The following is a 14,244-nucleotide window of genomic DNA, read 5'->3' as shown; positions in this document are numbered from 1 at the left end:
CAATTTCAAACTACAAATATGTAAATTGAAAATGTTTTTACTACTAAACTAAGTGCGTATCGGAGTAGAAATGGATGTTCTGGTTCAATTATAGGAAATAAAAAGGAAGTTTTGTGGATCTATAGCAGGAGATTGTCGAGCTATTATAGGACTATGTGATTACTAACGATAATTACTAGAAAATCTGGGAAAAATTAAATTGACTACTAAGTTAGATTTATGTTTAGTTTACAAATGCCAAATGCCGAAACTTTTTTGTAGCATAAATATGAAAGAATTTTGATTCCGATAAATTAAATGATGGAACGCTGGTTCGAACATATAGATTGTAGAAGCGAAATTTTGGTAAAACAAAAAATTTAAGAAAAAACTTGCGTCGTTTAATATTTGAAAGCATTAAAAAATTTCAGTCGTTCAAGAGGAGTTATTGAAAATTATACTAAAATATAAGGTACTATAATATTATGTTTTTCGTCGACTAAATATTTTAATAACAAACAGAAAGATTGAATTTATCAGATGTACCAGGCGTGCAATCTAATTCAAATTATTACGTCAATAAATAGCACTATTACATAGAATTGATCGAAGTAATATACCTTCTGGAGCTTGTCTAGCTAGGCCTGAATTAATAATTCAACAGCTTTCTCAGGCCCAATTCTTTCGTCATATTACGAGCAATTATCCTTCGATTTCTGCTTAACGGGCAACTTCTGGTGACAAGGTATAATTAGGGAGCTTTTCTTAGGTATTCCAAGTGAATGACGAACGGCAATGCGAAAAGAACTCGTGTTTTTCAAAGCTTCTTTCATCGATCTGCCTCCTCGCGTCTAAAATTACGGGGCAATGGATACGAGGATTGTGGTCCATCCATCGATACCAGGGATGTGGTCCATCCATCGATACCAGGGATATGGTCCACCCATCGATACCAGGGATGTGGTCCGTCTATCGATACGAGGGATGTGGTCCATCCATCGATACCAGGGATGTGGTTCATCCATCGATACGAGGGATGTGGTCCATCCATCGATACCAGGGATGTGGTCCATCTATCGATATGATGGATGTAGCCCATCCATCGATACCAGGGATGTGGTCCATCCATCGATATGATAGATGAGGTCCATCCATCGATACGAGGGATGTGGTCCATCTATCGATGCGATGGATGTGGTCCATCCATCGACACCAGGGATGTGGTCCATAAATTGATACGTGGGATGTAGTCCGTCCGTCTATAGGAGGAATGGGGTCTATATGTCGATACGAGGAATGTCCAGAGAATCCCAACTGAATTTGTTGGCATTCTCCTTTGATAAGTAATTATAATTACTTATTAGTTAAATAAATATTTTCACTGTCTTCACGACAGTACGCGTAGAAAACTTTAGAAAATTGCATCAGATTTACGAGATATAAATTGTTTTGATCTTTTAATTGTGCAAATTCAGAAAATAGTTCTTAAAAATTTCAAAATAATTTAGTCCACAAAATAATTTTAATCTGTCCACAGAATTCTATGAGAGAGAAAATGGTCACCTATTTTCGGTTTGGCATATTATTTTTTATAAATATTGACGATCATCAACAGATGATCACATCCAAACGAAGAAATAGTAAACGGTTTATCGTTGCAGATGAAGTAATTTTGCATTGATAATGATGAAAATTCGTCCAAAAGAAGACGTTATTGTTTTGGCGTAAAGTGTTCAGGCTCATGGATCTTATATTGCTCCCAGAAATATATTCATCGATCGTATATAGTCCCTAGAGATATTGTTTGAGATTGCATATATTTCCGAGAAATATAGTTATGGATCTTATTTAATCTCTAGAAATGTCATGGATCTAATATAGACTGTAAAAATTAGGCATCATTATATAGTGTCATAAATATAGTCACGGACCTTATACTATACCTAGAAAAATTCATGTGCAGCTATCATTGTGGCAAGTGTACAGGAAAAAGTGACACTGCTCCATGATAAATGCTTCCAAAACCTTACAAGAGTTTGACATACATAAATAAATATTTTTACTTCAATTCGTATGCTCTTGAGAACTGTACTCATATATTGCCATGTATTAATTTCATACCATACTATGATATATAAAGACTGACAGATATTTGATATAAGCTTCACATTCTTGCCGCTGATTCTATACAAGATATCTGACAAAAATCAATGGCTTCGTCAGCAACAGTTGGGCCGCTTCGAATTTCTAGGCTGTTTCTCACATCGAATTCTGACCGAAAATTCGAAACTAGGAAAAAATTTGTTCTTCACTTATTCGGCATTAAAAAATTTTCTCTCTGAACTTTAAAAAAATAAGTTTCCTTGATTAATTTTATGGGAAACAAACCAAACTTGTTGAAAGCTAGGATACAAAGTTTCTCTGTTGCACCCGCATTTTAGGGGTGCTTCCTTGTTATTTCATTTTGTCAAGTTCCAAATACCATTACTTTCAAAATTTATCAGGTTCGCGATGCGCGAAAATATAAATTCTATCTCTAGAGAATATTTGCTTTTATTGAGTAGTGCATTGTCAGCATTGCTGACTTATTTATCAATAATGTGTCGATTTAAATGAAACGAAACTCTAGACGATTGCGATAAGTCTTAGTTAAGACACTGAAGAGAGAACGAGTCTAAATGTGAGCATTTAAATAAATTTAGGTGCAATAAAATCTTAACCGAAATTTGAAAACTAATATACGACATTTTCATTACAAATTCGTTAAACTATGATTCATCACAAAAAGATGTATGTGGAAAAAAAGTCGAAAATAAATGTGACCACCTGTACCCATACGGATTTCTTAAAACTTAACTCCAAAATAAGTGTCCTAATTAAAACTCATTGGCCTAATGGAACTGTAGTGTCAAATTAACCGGTTATCACCATGTGTAATTGTCGGACATATAATAAGTATGTCTCTATAAGCGGAAACTATGTCATATCGATGAGTAATCTGAATCGATGAGTGGAGAGTTATTTCAGAAAATTTCTACCAGAGCAAACTCGAAAAGAGTGGTTTTATTACGCCACCGAGTGATAGTTGTGGCGGGGTGGCTCTTAAAGTGAGCATTAAGCTCGTCTGATAATCATTAAGCTTGTCCCTTAAGAGGGCTACGTATTCATGGCTTGTAGCAACGACGCCCATATGCAAATGCAAGAGAGAAACACCTTCGTCAAATTGCGTTAGACTGCCGTCGCGCAGACTTAGTCCGTGTGAGCGAGGATAACGACCTCCTCCGACTCGCTGCCTTGGTTTGTAATTACATCAAATGTATATGATGGAAACGTTATTTTGATTTGAATAAGATTGAATGACTTTGTGCATCTATCTTTGAACTTTACAAATGACTCACAAAAGGGTTTCAATCATGTCTTTGGATGGGAATAGCATAGGAAACAGTGAAAATTATGCAACCAAAACATTGCAAGAAAAAAGATAAACATATAAATAAATAAATAAAATTTAGAGCAGTTAACGAGTAGAACTTCCTATGTATATTACTTTATTATGAGCTATTTCAACCATGACCATTCATTAATTGTAAAATCTTAGCTAACAATTCAATCTTCAATAACAACCAATGCAGCATTTTATCACAGTGTATGACAAAAAGGCATGTGGATTTTTGGTACAGTATGGAAAAGAATGAAATTTTATTGTAAAATCTATCTCTTCCAAAACTGAGAGACTTGAGTCTATGGAATAACAAAAGTTCTAATCTAATTTCAGAACATTTTTTAGTTAGATCACTGATATAAATTAAATATAATAATTTCTAATTTATCAAATTTCCTCTACTAATTTTGGCAGTATTGACTTTAATTTTGCTTTTTTCGGATCACTCCATAGTGACCAGTTCGACTTTCCCATGACCCAGACGTAGAGTATCTCACTGATATCAACTGTTCGAGAATTTTGATTGCTTGTCATTTACCAGCTGTCATTTCTCAAGCGAGTTACACCAATATATACGGTTACGAACATGGCGTCAACCGTGTCCAACTGCAGACATGGCTTCTCGAAGGCATTTGGTAGCAACTCTGCTGCTGCTTATCGGTTCTGTCGCAGCGCAGAATGGCATTGAATGTCCTTTCCCAGGTGAGTTACATTCTATTTGCTCAGTATTGACTTTAATTTTGCTTTTTTCGGATCACTCCATAGTGACCAGTTCGACTTTCCCATGACCCAGACGTAGAGTATCTCACTGATATCAATACTTCGAGAATTGTGATTGCTTGTCATTTACCAGCTGTCATTTCTCAAGCGAGTTACACCAATATATAGGGTTACGAATATGGCGTCAATCGTGTCCAACTGCAGTCATGGCTTCTCGAAGGCATTTGGTCGCAACTCTGCTGCTGCTTATCGGTTCTGTCGCAGCGCAGAATGGCATTGAATGTCCTTTCCCAGGTGAGTTACATTCTATTTGCGGAGAGTAAGGCTAACATATTCATGTGAACAACTTATACTCAAATTACGGGACGCATAACCTGAAAGTCAGATGGCAATTTTGAAATCAAAATAGAGAGATCCTATTGATTCTTCTATTAGAATAATGGCTATTCCTTCGTAAGTACCAATATGTCAATTCATCCATCAAAATATTTTTACCTGAATCGAAATTTGATCACGTTGGTGAGAGTTGTAATTTTCAAATCCTCGGTTGATAGGATTTTCAAATTTTCAGCGTGATCATTTTCCATTTAGGATCTGTTCAACCATGTTTGTTATACCGCTTTTGTTGAAATCAGTTCACTCTGATACCTTCATTATTTGAAAAAGCCTGTTTAGGAAAGATAACATAACGGCCATTATTTCGCTGTTGAAATGAATGAAAATGTTGAAACTTTTTCAGTTGGGTCATTACCTATTCAGCGGAAAAATCCCTCCTTAAGTATAATAGCCATGCCAATTTATGGGGTGACACTCCGATTGATATTCAAAACTGACCTCACGTAAATTTTAGTTGATGTATTCAATCAAAGGTACTTGCTATTCAAATGCGGCATTCGTCGCCAGCGACCCGAATAAATTTATCAATAAAACAAATTTAACAATACACGGTAGTTTAATTCAGTTAAAACTGCTACACCATAAATTTAACTAATATCACTCAGTTGACTCACAGCATTAAAATCGAATGAGTTTTAAATTACCTAGTTGAATGACAAGGTAATTTGAGTTTCACTGAACGAAGGTGGTACCGAGAACGGCGGCGGAGTGGCGGAATGCTCGCTTTACACGGCGTGTCTGTGGAAGGGATCTGAGTGCGTCATGCAGAACAACGGCGACATCGGCTACACGGTGGCCGGTGACCCGCAGGATACGGGCAGGGGCTTCAAGGTTTGTAGAAAACAACCTTCTTTTTATGTCTCTTGAGGGACCAAAATTACCTATCACTAACAGGGTTTTTTTTTTGAGCGAAGACTGACTGGGTCTTCAAGGTATTGAAAAAGGAACACTTTCCTTGTAGTTGAAATGGAAGCCTGATGTGTCATGAATAGTGAATAATATGCGTTTAAAAATTACTTTTTTACACTTATGAACAACACTTATGAACAATCCAGTGTATTGGAAGTTACACATGTACAATGAATTTCTAATTTTATTTTCAAATAATGAAAAAAATTATTTTTCACTATTTTTTTAAGTTATCAAAATTTTGTAAATTATCATAGATATTTATTCTGTCAACTGATTCATGCATTGTCTTTATGTCTTTGTTTTTATGCATTGTCTTTATGCAATTGTGCAAAATTTCAGATCGATTGGACAGGTCAAATTGCGTCATATATGGATTATAGGATTTGTAGGAGACGAAATTATTTTTAATTTTTTTATAAAGAGAAGTGTTGTAATAATAATAACATGCGTTTAAAAATTACTTTTTAAAGACAGCACTTCTGAAGAAGCCGGCGTCTTGGTTGTAACACATGTACAATGAATTTCTAATTTTATTTTCAAATATTAAATTTTTTTTTAATTTTTTTAAGATATCAAAATTTTTTACATTTTCAAAATTAGGTATTTATTCTGTCAACTGATTCATGCATTGTCTCTGACTTTATGCAATTGTGCAAAATTTCAGATCGATTGGACAGGTCAAATTATGTCATATATGGATTATAAGATTTGTAGCAGACGAACTATTTTTAAATTTTTTTTAATAATGAACAATTTTTTTAATTTATAAAATTATTTATTCTGTCAATTGCATTGTCTCCAACTTTACGCAAGTGTGCAAAATTTCATTTAGATCGATTGGACAGGTAGAAGTGTGTCAAATATCGATTATAAAATTTGTAGCAGACAGACAGACAGACAGACAGACAGACCAACAAACAAACAAGTTAAACAACAAGGAGTGAAGTTAAAGAAAAGTGAACAAAGTGAAAAACTTCTAGGTATGTGAAAACCAACACTTTCTATGTTGTTTAAATCCATTCTTGGGGCGCGATTTTTTAAATAAAGACTGGAAGGGTTTTCAACGACTGTAAAAAATTAAACTAACTTGGGTGTAAAGTGGTAATGTTGAAATGTTGGAAGATCTTGGAAAATCGAGAAAAAATCACAAGTCTACATGGTATAGACGAAGCTGTAGTAGTATTATGTAATATATTTGTCAAAGTGCATTTGTGTTTTGATGCAGCGCAAATATGTAAAGGCTATGGGGGCGAGTATACTTATTGCATCGGGATATTACCTGGACATGAAAATATATTCTGGAAAATAGTTTGACATTGCAGTATTGGAAGGAAAATACTGGATTTAAATTGAAATTTTCTTTTTAAATTACCTCATTTAAATATATTCTCATTGATGAAAAATATATTTCTTATTCTGAAAAAGAGTAAATAGGTGTATATTCTATATACTATTTTAAATATTCCGAATAACGGTATTTAAAATTGCAGCGATAATCGATCCTAGACAACGAAGACAATGAAGTATGGAATTATGAATGGAAAAATATCAGTGAAAAACATATTTGATAAAAGCAGATAAAAATTAAACACAATTGATGTAGAAATTGGCGCTTGCATAAAAAAATAACACATTGGAAAGACGGAAACAGCTCATAATGTCATCTTTAGGAAAAACAAATTCCGAAATGTTGCCACTTAAAGAAAGTTTGTGGTAATTTCAGCATTCAGGACATGAGAGAAACTATAAGAAATGTTTAAACCTTAATCAAGACAAAACATTTTATACGGAAAATTGTTTGTTTTCAGGTCGGTCTTGATCTCATCGATGCGACGAAAACATTGTTTGGAGGAGACATTCCCGGGCTGGAGCTGGAAGTGATCTACCACGAAGATTATCACGTTCAAGTCAAGGTACGATGTTCAATAAAAAAGTAAAAGAATGCAAGTTAAATTCATGTTCATCTAACGTTAATATATGATCTGAAGCTATAGAATTGATAAAATTTCGGGTTCTCGATGCAGGAAAGTGCGCTATTTTTCTGATTAGGAAAATCTTTTAAATTTTTGTATTACTCTTAATCAGATCAGAGACGCGGCATCAGCGCGCTACGAGGTGCCGGTGCCACTGACGCTGCCAGCCGAGGCCGGGACTCTGCCGCTGTACACGGTGGAGGTCGCCGCTGCTGGTCAGCCTTTCGAGATGAGCATCAGTCGCGCCGCCACCGGGACTAAAGTGTGAGTGAGAGATCGGTTACTGGTATTTATATTGTTAGTGATAAAAGGGAGAATGGAATGAGTACATAAGTTATTAGCAATAAAACGGTTCATATAGTGAATGCTGCTGTACACGGTGGAGGTCGCCGCCGCTGGTCAGCCTTTCGAGATGAGCATCAGTCGCGCCGCCACCGGGACTAAAGTGTGAGTGGAAGAGCGGTTGATTGGTATTCATATTGTTTGTGATAAAAGGGAGAATGGAATGAGTACATAAGTTATTAGCAATAAAACGGTTCATATAGTGAATTAAATTCAGCAACGAGAGCAGACCACGAGGGTAACTAGGATTCTATCGTTTATTGCAGTTATATTTGTGGTGATAAAGAGGAATATATTGGGATAAGGGGGCAGATGCGTTTAAATATCAGTATGATTGGTTTCAACTGACTACATGGTGGACGAGTTGATATTGGCATTTATATTCATGATTATATAAGGGGTGTTCTGTTTTGGAATAAGGGTATAATTAATGCTAGCGAGAAAAATAGAACACAAAGATGAGTTGGATACCATCGTTTATTGGTCGTTATATCTATAATGATATAGGTTAATGCATTGAAAGAAGTGCGAGTAACATTCTAGCTACGAAAAACCGAAGCGGAGTGAAAGGTTACTCGTATCGTAAAAATCTGGTGCAAATAACGTTCACGTGGCAATGAAATCCATCTTCTGTTGCTTTGTGACAGTAGAAACACGACTTGGGGAAGAATATGTGTTTTAACTATCTTTTTATATCCTAAAATTGTCCTATTCCACCTCTAAAATCTTCTATCAAGGGCAAAAAAATTGTTTCTGTGTTATTTTGTACTCTTTGGTTAACTTCTCGACCATTGCGACACACTGGATGTACGAGAATGTGTTTCATAAAATTGATTAATGTGAAATAATGAAACTATAATTAGATTAATGAAACACTTCTCAGTTTTTTCTCGACTAAAGGGGCACAACATGAGAATTTTCTCCGAGACCTGCAGACCTTCAAAAGCAGTAGCATAATTATCACATCTCAATCATTTTCATTGAATTTGAACAGATCGCCGGAGTTTTTCAACTCTAGACGTGTGCGTCAAATGTCTTTTATTTAAACTTCCTATAGATTTATTAACATTACCTTGTTCTCGACGGTGGGGGCGCTACTTCACGAGAACCAGTTGATAAAGCAGTTCATTAAACTCTACATGAAGTGAGTAACATTACCAGCTTCTCAACGGTGGGGGCGCTGGTATACGAGAACCAGTTGATAACGCAGTTCATTAAACTTTACATTAATTAAGTAACTTTACCAGCTTCTCGACGGTGGGGGCACTAGTGTACGAGAACCAGTTCACCCAGTTCACCACGCAGTTAATTAACATTATAAAATTAAATAACTTTACCAGCTTCTCGACGGTGGGGGCACTAGTGTACGAGAACCAGTTCATCCAGTTCACCACGCAGTTAATTAACATTATAAAATTAAATAATTTTACCAGCTTCTCGACGGTGGGGGCGCTGGTATACGAGAACCAGTTCATCCAGTTCACCACGCAGCTGCCGTCCACTTACCTGTACGGCTTCGGGGAGAACACACACTCCCGCCTGCGCCACACCTTCGAGCCCCGCAACACCTGGCCAATCTTTGCTAGGGATCAGCCCGTTGGCACCGTAAGTTATAATTTCAAGAATTTTTTGATGACATTAATTGATTTCTGAATTAATTGTTTAGCAACCGATATTATTGTCACTGCGGTTAGTATTAGCTAAGCCTGTAGCCAAATGTAGCCCTATTAGCTACATTTGGCTTATTTGTTTTTTACCAGCTGAATTTGTTAAACTTTTGATTGCTTGCTGTTCAATTAATCGCTTCACTTCTGCTGGAAGTTTGTTTGAATTTTGTTAAAAAGTTGCTTGCATCACAGTTTCGGTGCATTTCGGCACTGAATTACACCACGCTGTCTTTGCTGTTCGTACAAGTTTTACGATGATTTATTAATTTACTTTTGTTAATTAATTTGCAAGGGCTTCATGAACGAGTATGGCCACCACCCTTACTACTCGGTTGTGGAGGATGACGCGGGCCACACCCACTCTGTACTCTTCTTCAATTCAAATGCAATGGGTAATGATATGTATAAATATATATAAATATATTTATGTAAGTCAGTCAATAGCCGGACAGGATTAGTAACATTATCGGACATGGGTTAGAAACCCGGACCAAATTTCGTCCGGTTATATACTCTGTAACTAGTTTGTACTAGAAAACCGGTCGCAGAAATAAATGAACTACACTACCGGACATTCTAAAAAACGCCAACCTCGTTATGTTAGGATTAGAGGTTGGATGTGTCTAAAACCCGTCTTAACGTTGCTAAAGACCTTTCTACAAGGGTTAGGTCCCGCCAGGTCAAGTTCTTTGTTCCTTTTTTTTTTTTGCAAGTAAAAAAATAATTAAAGTCCGGTTAAGTGGAAGTATATCTATATATAATATATATATATATATTTATAGATGGTAATATAACGGTGTCATATATTTTAGAACTCTAGAGATATTGTTATGGTGATATTTGTTAGAATTCTGGGATAACATAGCCTATGAATCTGGAACTTTAAACGTATTTTTACAGTGCATCCCAACCAAAAAAAAATGTTTGACTGTTTCTATCTCATAATTGGAATGAAAATTCTTGAGATCGATTCCCTTACCCATACAATCTGAGTCCGTCTATATTAATCTAAAAATACTATATTTTTCAGATCTATGCTAAAATATTCAAAATATAATGTATTAAAGCAAGCCTCCTTCACCTTAACGCAGAATATTCGACGTTCTTGCTGAGCGACGGCTCGCCGGCCCTGACGCTGCGCACCATCGGCGGCATAATTGACCTGCACTTCTTCTTCGGCCCCATGCCCGAGGACGTGAACGTACAGTACGCAAATGTCAGTACAATGCTCATTTATACGGGTCTGTGAACTTGTATATTCTGTGTGAAAACGTTCAGCGTCTAATTCCTGTACGCATTGCATGGTCATAACGAGGTTCATTTATAGGGTACAGCAAATTCAAGTTGATGCTCTAAGCGCACACTTTCTGTTCGCAACGGCCAGGAAATTGCAAAAAATTTGCTTCAGCTGTACTGCAGTAAAAGGCAAATAATCAAGTATTTTCTTCCAATATGCCTTGATCACGAGAAAAAACTTCTATACATTTGCGAGGACAATTTTTTTTTTGCTGTCGAAATATAAATTTAACTGGTATCCCCAACATTATTTAACTGCTATTCTAAAAATAGTGCGAGGTCAATAAAGAAAAACACGGATAATGTGCAAGTTTATTGCTTAATTAATACATGTTACTTCATCTTTTTGCATTTAATATTTATCATTTTTTGATGTGATTTGTTCAGACTGTGGGTACGCCGGAGTTTCCGCCCTACTGGTCTCTGGGCTTTCACTTGTCTCGCTACGGCTACACTTCAACCGATGACGTCAGGGCTGTCAGGCAGCGCATGAAGGATGCTCAAATTCCTCAGGCAATTTATCAATTAGCAAAGAAGTCAGCGATTTGTTGATTTACACTCAGTGATGTAATTTATCGCATTCTTAGGGAATGCAAATAACGTAAGATGAGGAGAAAACTCGTGCAAGGAAAGGGTCAGCGTCCAAATTAGGTTGAAGTTTTAGCTACTGAATTTGAAAGTTGAGATAGGAGAGTAAATTCAGAACTTTTTCATGTAAAATGGCGCTATGATGTCGAATTTAATGGTTGATTATTATCCTCATCAGGTACAGAAGACGAAATTCATTACAATACTGTCTACAATAATTTTTAACATTTAAATAAATTATGCGACTATAATTTTTTCAAATATTCATCGAATACTTTTGATTTCCGCCAAATCCTTAATTAACTATTTTAATTTTGCCCCGTTTTCTTTTCGTTTGATTTCAAACTTCTGAGAAAATTGTAATTTCCTTTACTCCCATTCATTCACTGATACGAGAGATGAAAAAACTATTTTAAGCTTCAGAGCTCTCTTCAAACCTCAAACTGTTCAGTTATATACAATAACACACAATGTGATTCCACAATAAAGAAAGGAAGTATGCAGGCTTCGCAGTAGAACTTTCGATTATGAACTCAAACAAGAGTTTAACATTTATGACCTCCTAGCTAATTGACCTTATACCCAGTCAATTGAAGCCTTTTTCAGAATGTTTTAACAGAATTCAAAGTGAATATCTGACGTTTATGTGGGCAGCGATCACACCATTTGCATGTCAGCCATGCAGACGAATGGTAACCAATCCTTCTCGATGTACGACACGCACTCTCTCTACGGGTGGTCGGAGACGGTCGCCACTTACAAGTAAATTTATCAACATATATATTTTGCGATTATTATGGTGAGCTGTGTGATTTATGTTTTGTGTGATCCACGTTGTCTGCTACAACCCCTGGCAAAAATTATGGAATCACCGGCCTCGGAGGATGTTCATTCAGTTGTTTAACTTAGTAGAAAAAAAAAACAGATCACAGACATGACACAAAACTAAAGTAATTTCAAATGGAAACTTTCTGGCTTTAAGAAGCACAATAAGTAATAAAGAAAAGAAATTTGTGCAGTAAGTAACGGTTTTTAGACCAAGCAGAGGGAAAATAATATGGAATCACTCAATTCTGAGGAAAAAATTATGGAATCATGAAAATCAAAAGAACGCTCCAAAACATCGCTAGTATTTTGTTGCACCACCTCTGGTTTTTATAACAGCTTGAAGTCTCTGAGGCATGGACTTAATGAGTGACAAACAGTACTCTTCATCAATCTGCCTCCAACTTTCTCTGATTGCTGTTGCCAGATCATCTTTGCGGGTTGGAGCCTTGTCATTGACCATTTTCTTCAACTTCCACCAAAGATTTCAAATTGTATTAAGATCCGGACTATTTGCAGGCCATGACATTGACCTTATGTGTCTTTTTTTCTAGGAATGTTTTCACTGTTTTTGCTCTATGGCAAGATGCATTATCATCTTGAAAAATGATTTCATCATCCCCGAACATCTTTTCAATTGATGGGATAAGAAAAGTGTCCAAAATATCAACGTAAACTTGTGCATTTATTGAAGATGTAATGACAGCCATCTCCCCAGTGCCTTTACCTGACATGCAGCCCCATATCATCAATGACTGTGGAAATTTGCATGTTCCCTTAAGGCAGTCATCTTTATAAATCTCATTGGAACAGCACCAAACAAAAGTTCCAGCATCATCACCTTGCCCAATGCAGATTCATCACTGAATATGACATTCATCCAGTCATCCACAGTCCACGATTGCTTCTCCTTAGCCCTTGGTACCTTGTTTTTGTCGGTTTTGGTGTTAATGATGGTTTTCTTTTAGCTTTTCTGTATGTAAATCCAATTTCCTTTAGGCGGTTTCTTACAGTTCGGTCACAGACGTTAACTCCAGTTTCCTTCCATTCGTTCCTCATTTTTGTCTTGACGCTCTGATTTCTTCCTTGGTCTACCAGTATGTTTGCCTTTAACAACCTTCCCATATTGTTTGTATTTGGTCCAGATTTTAGACACAGCTAACTGTGAACAACCAACATCTTTTGCAACATTGCGTGATGATTTACCCTCTTTTAAGAGTTTGATAATCCTCTCCTTTGTTTTAATTAACATCTATCGTTTTGGAGCCATGATTCATGTCAGTCCACTTGGTGCAGCAGCTCTCCAAAGTGTGATGACTCGTTTGTAGATGCAGACTAACGAGTAGTTCTAATTTGATGCAGGTGTTAGTTTTGGGGATGGAAATTTACAGGGTGATTCCATAATTTTTTCTTCAGAATTGAGTGATTCGATATTTTTTCCCTCTGCTTGGTTTAAAAAAATAACCGTTGCTGACTGCACAATTTTTTCTTGATTTCTTAAAGCCAGAAAGTTGCCATTTGAAATTACTTTAGTTTTGTGTCATGTCTGTGATCACCTGTTTTTCGACTAAGTTAAGCAACTGAATGAACATCCTCCGAGGCCGGTGATTCCATAATTTTTGCCAGGGGTTGTACAAGTTACTTGATCCAGGTTGTTTTTTGTGTGATCCTTGTTCAGCGAAAGTTTTGTAGGTTTGTTTCAGATGTACGAGTATGTTGATTATGTTTCTAAATGATCTGAACGCATTCCATACTTATTATACGATTGGAATATCACACGAGTAACAAATAATGTCATAGTTTTATAGGATTTGTGGTAGGTTATTTCGCGTGAGTGAAGAGATTGGGTCGCGGATACTTTAGTTCTCGATGATCTCTCTATCTAATCGCTCATTCAACGAATTTCCAGTTATTTAAGGTAACCACCTGTTGGTTTACATTATTTGACATGATGAGTATGTTTTAATTATTATAAATGGAGATTCCTATTATGATTCAACAACGATTCTTTGACATCTTAGTGAAAATTCTCCGAAAGAACAAAAAAATCATTGTCAATCCATGAATTGATGTAAATTTGGGAAAAAATCATAATAATCGAAAT

General features: G+C 36.1%; 1 protein-coding gene across 2 annotated transcripts in view; it reads left to right on the top strand.

Moving 5' to 3' along the window:
• The first annotated feature begins 4,006 nt into the window (after nt 1-4,006).
• Nucleotides 4,007-14,244, top strand: part of LOC108679484 (sucrase-isomaltase, intestinal) — a 56,595-nt gene continuing 46,357 nt past the window's right edge. Inside the window, exons 1-6 of one of the 2 annotated variants that reach the window (XM_018168101.2) lie at nt 4,007-4,123; nt 5,223-5,368; nt 7,258-7,362; nt 7,535-7,686; nt 9,198-9,369; nt 9,724-9,823. In XM_018168101.2, the coding sequence (XP_018023590.1) occupies nt 4,036-4,123; nt 5,223-5,368; nt 7,258-7,362; nt 7,535-7,686; nt 9,198-9,369; nt 9,724-9,823 (763 nt within the window). In that variant the 5' untranslated portion in view covers nt 4,007-4,035. Of the gene's footprint in view, nt 4,124-4,339; nt 4,436-5,222; nt 5,369-7,257; nt 7,363-7,534; nt 7,687-9,197; nt 9,370-9,723; nt 9,824-14,244 lie in introns of those variants that run through there. The other variant, XM_018168100.1, reaches the window with a different exon arrangement.

The sequence above is a fragment of the Hyalella azteca genome, unplaced genomic scaffold (assembly GCF_000764305.2).
Source record: "Hyalella azteca isolate HAZT.00-mixed unplaced genomic scaffold, Hazt_2.0.2 contig10310, whole genome shotgun sequence".
NCBI lineage: Eukaryota > Metazoa > Arthropoda > Malacostraca > Amphipoda > Hyalellidae > Hyalella > Hyalella azteca.
Note: the sequence above shows the minus strand (reverse complement) of the source record. Positions and strands in the feature narration are given on the sequence as shown.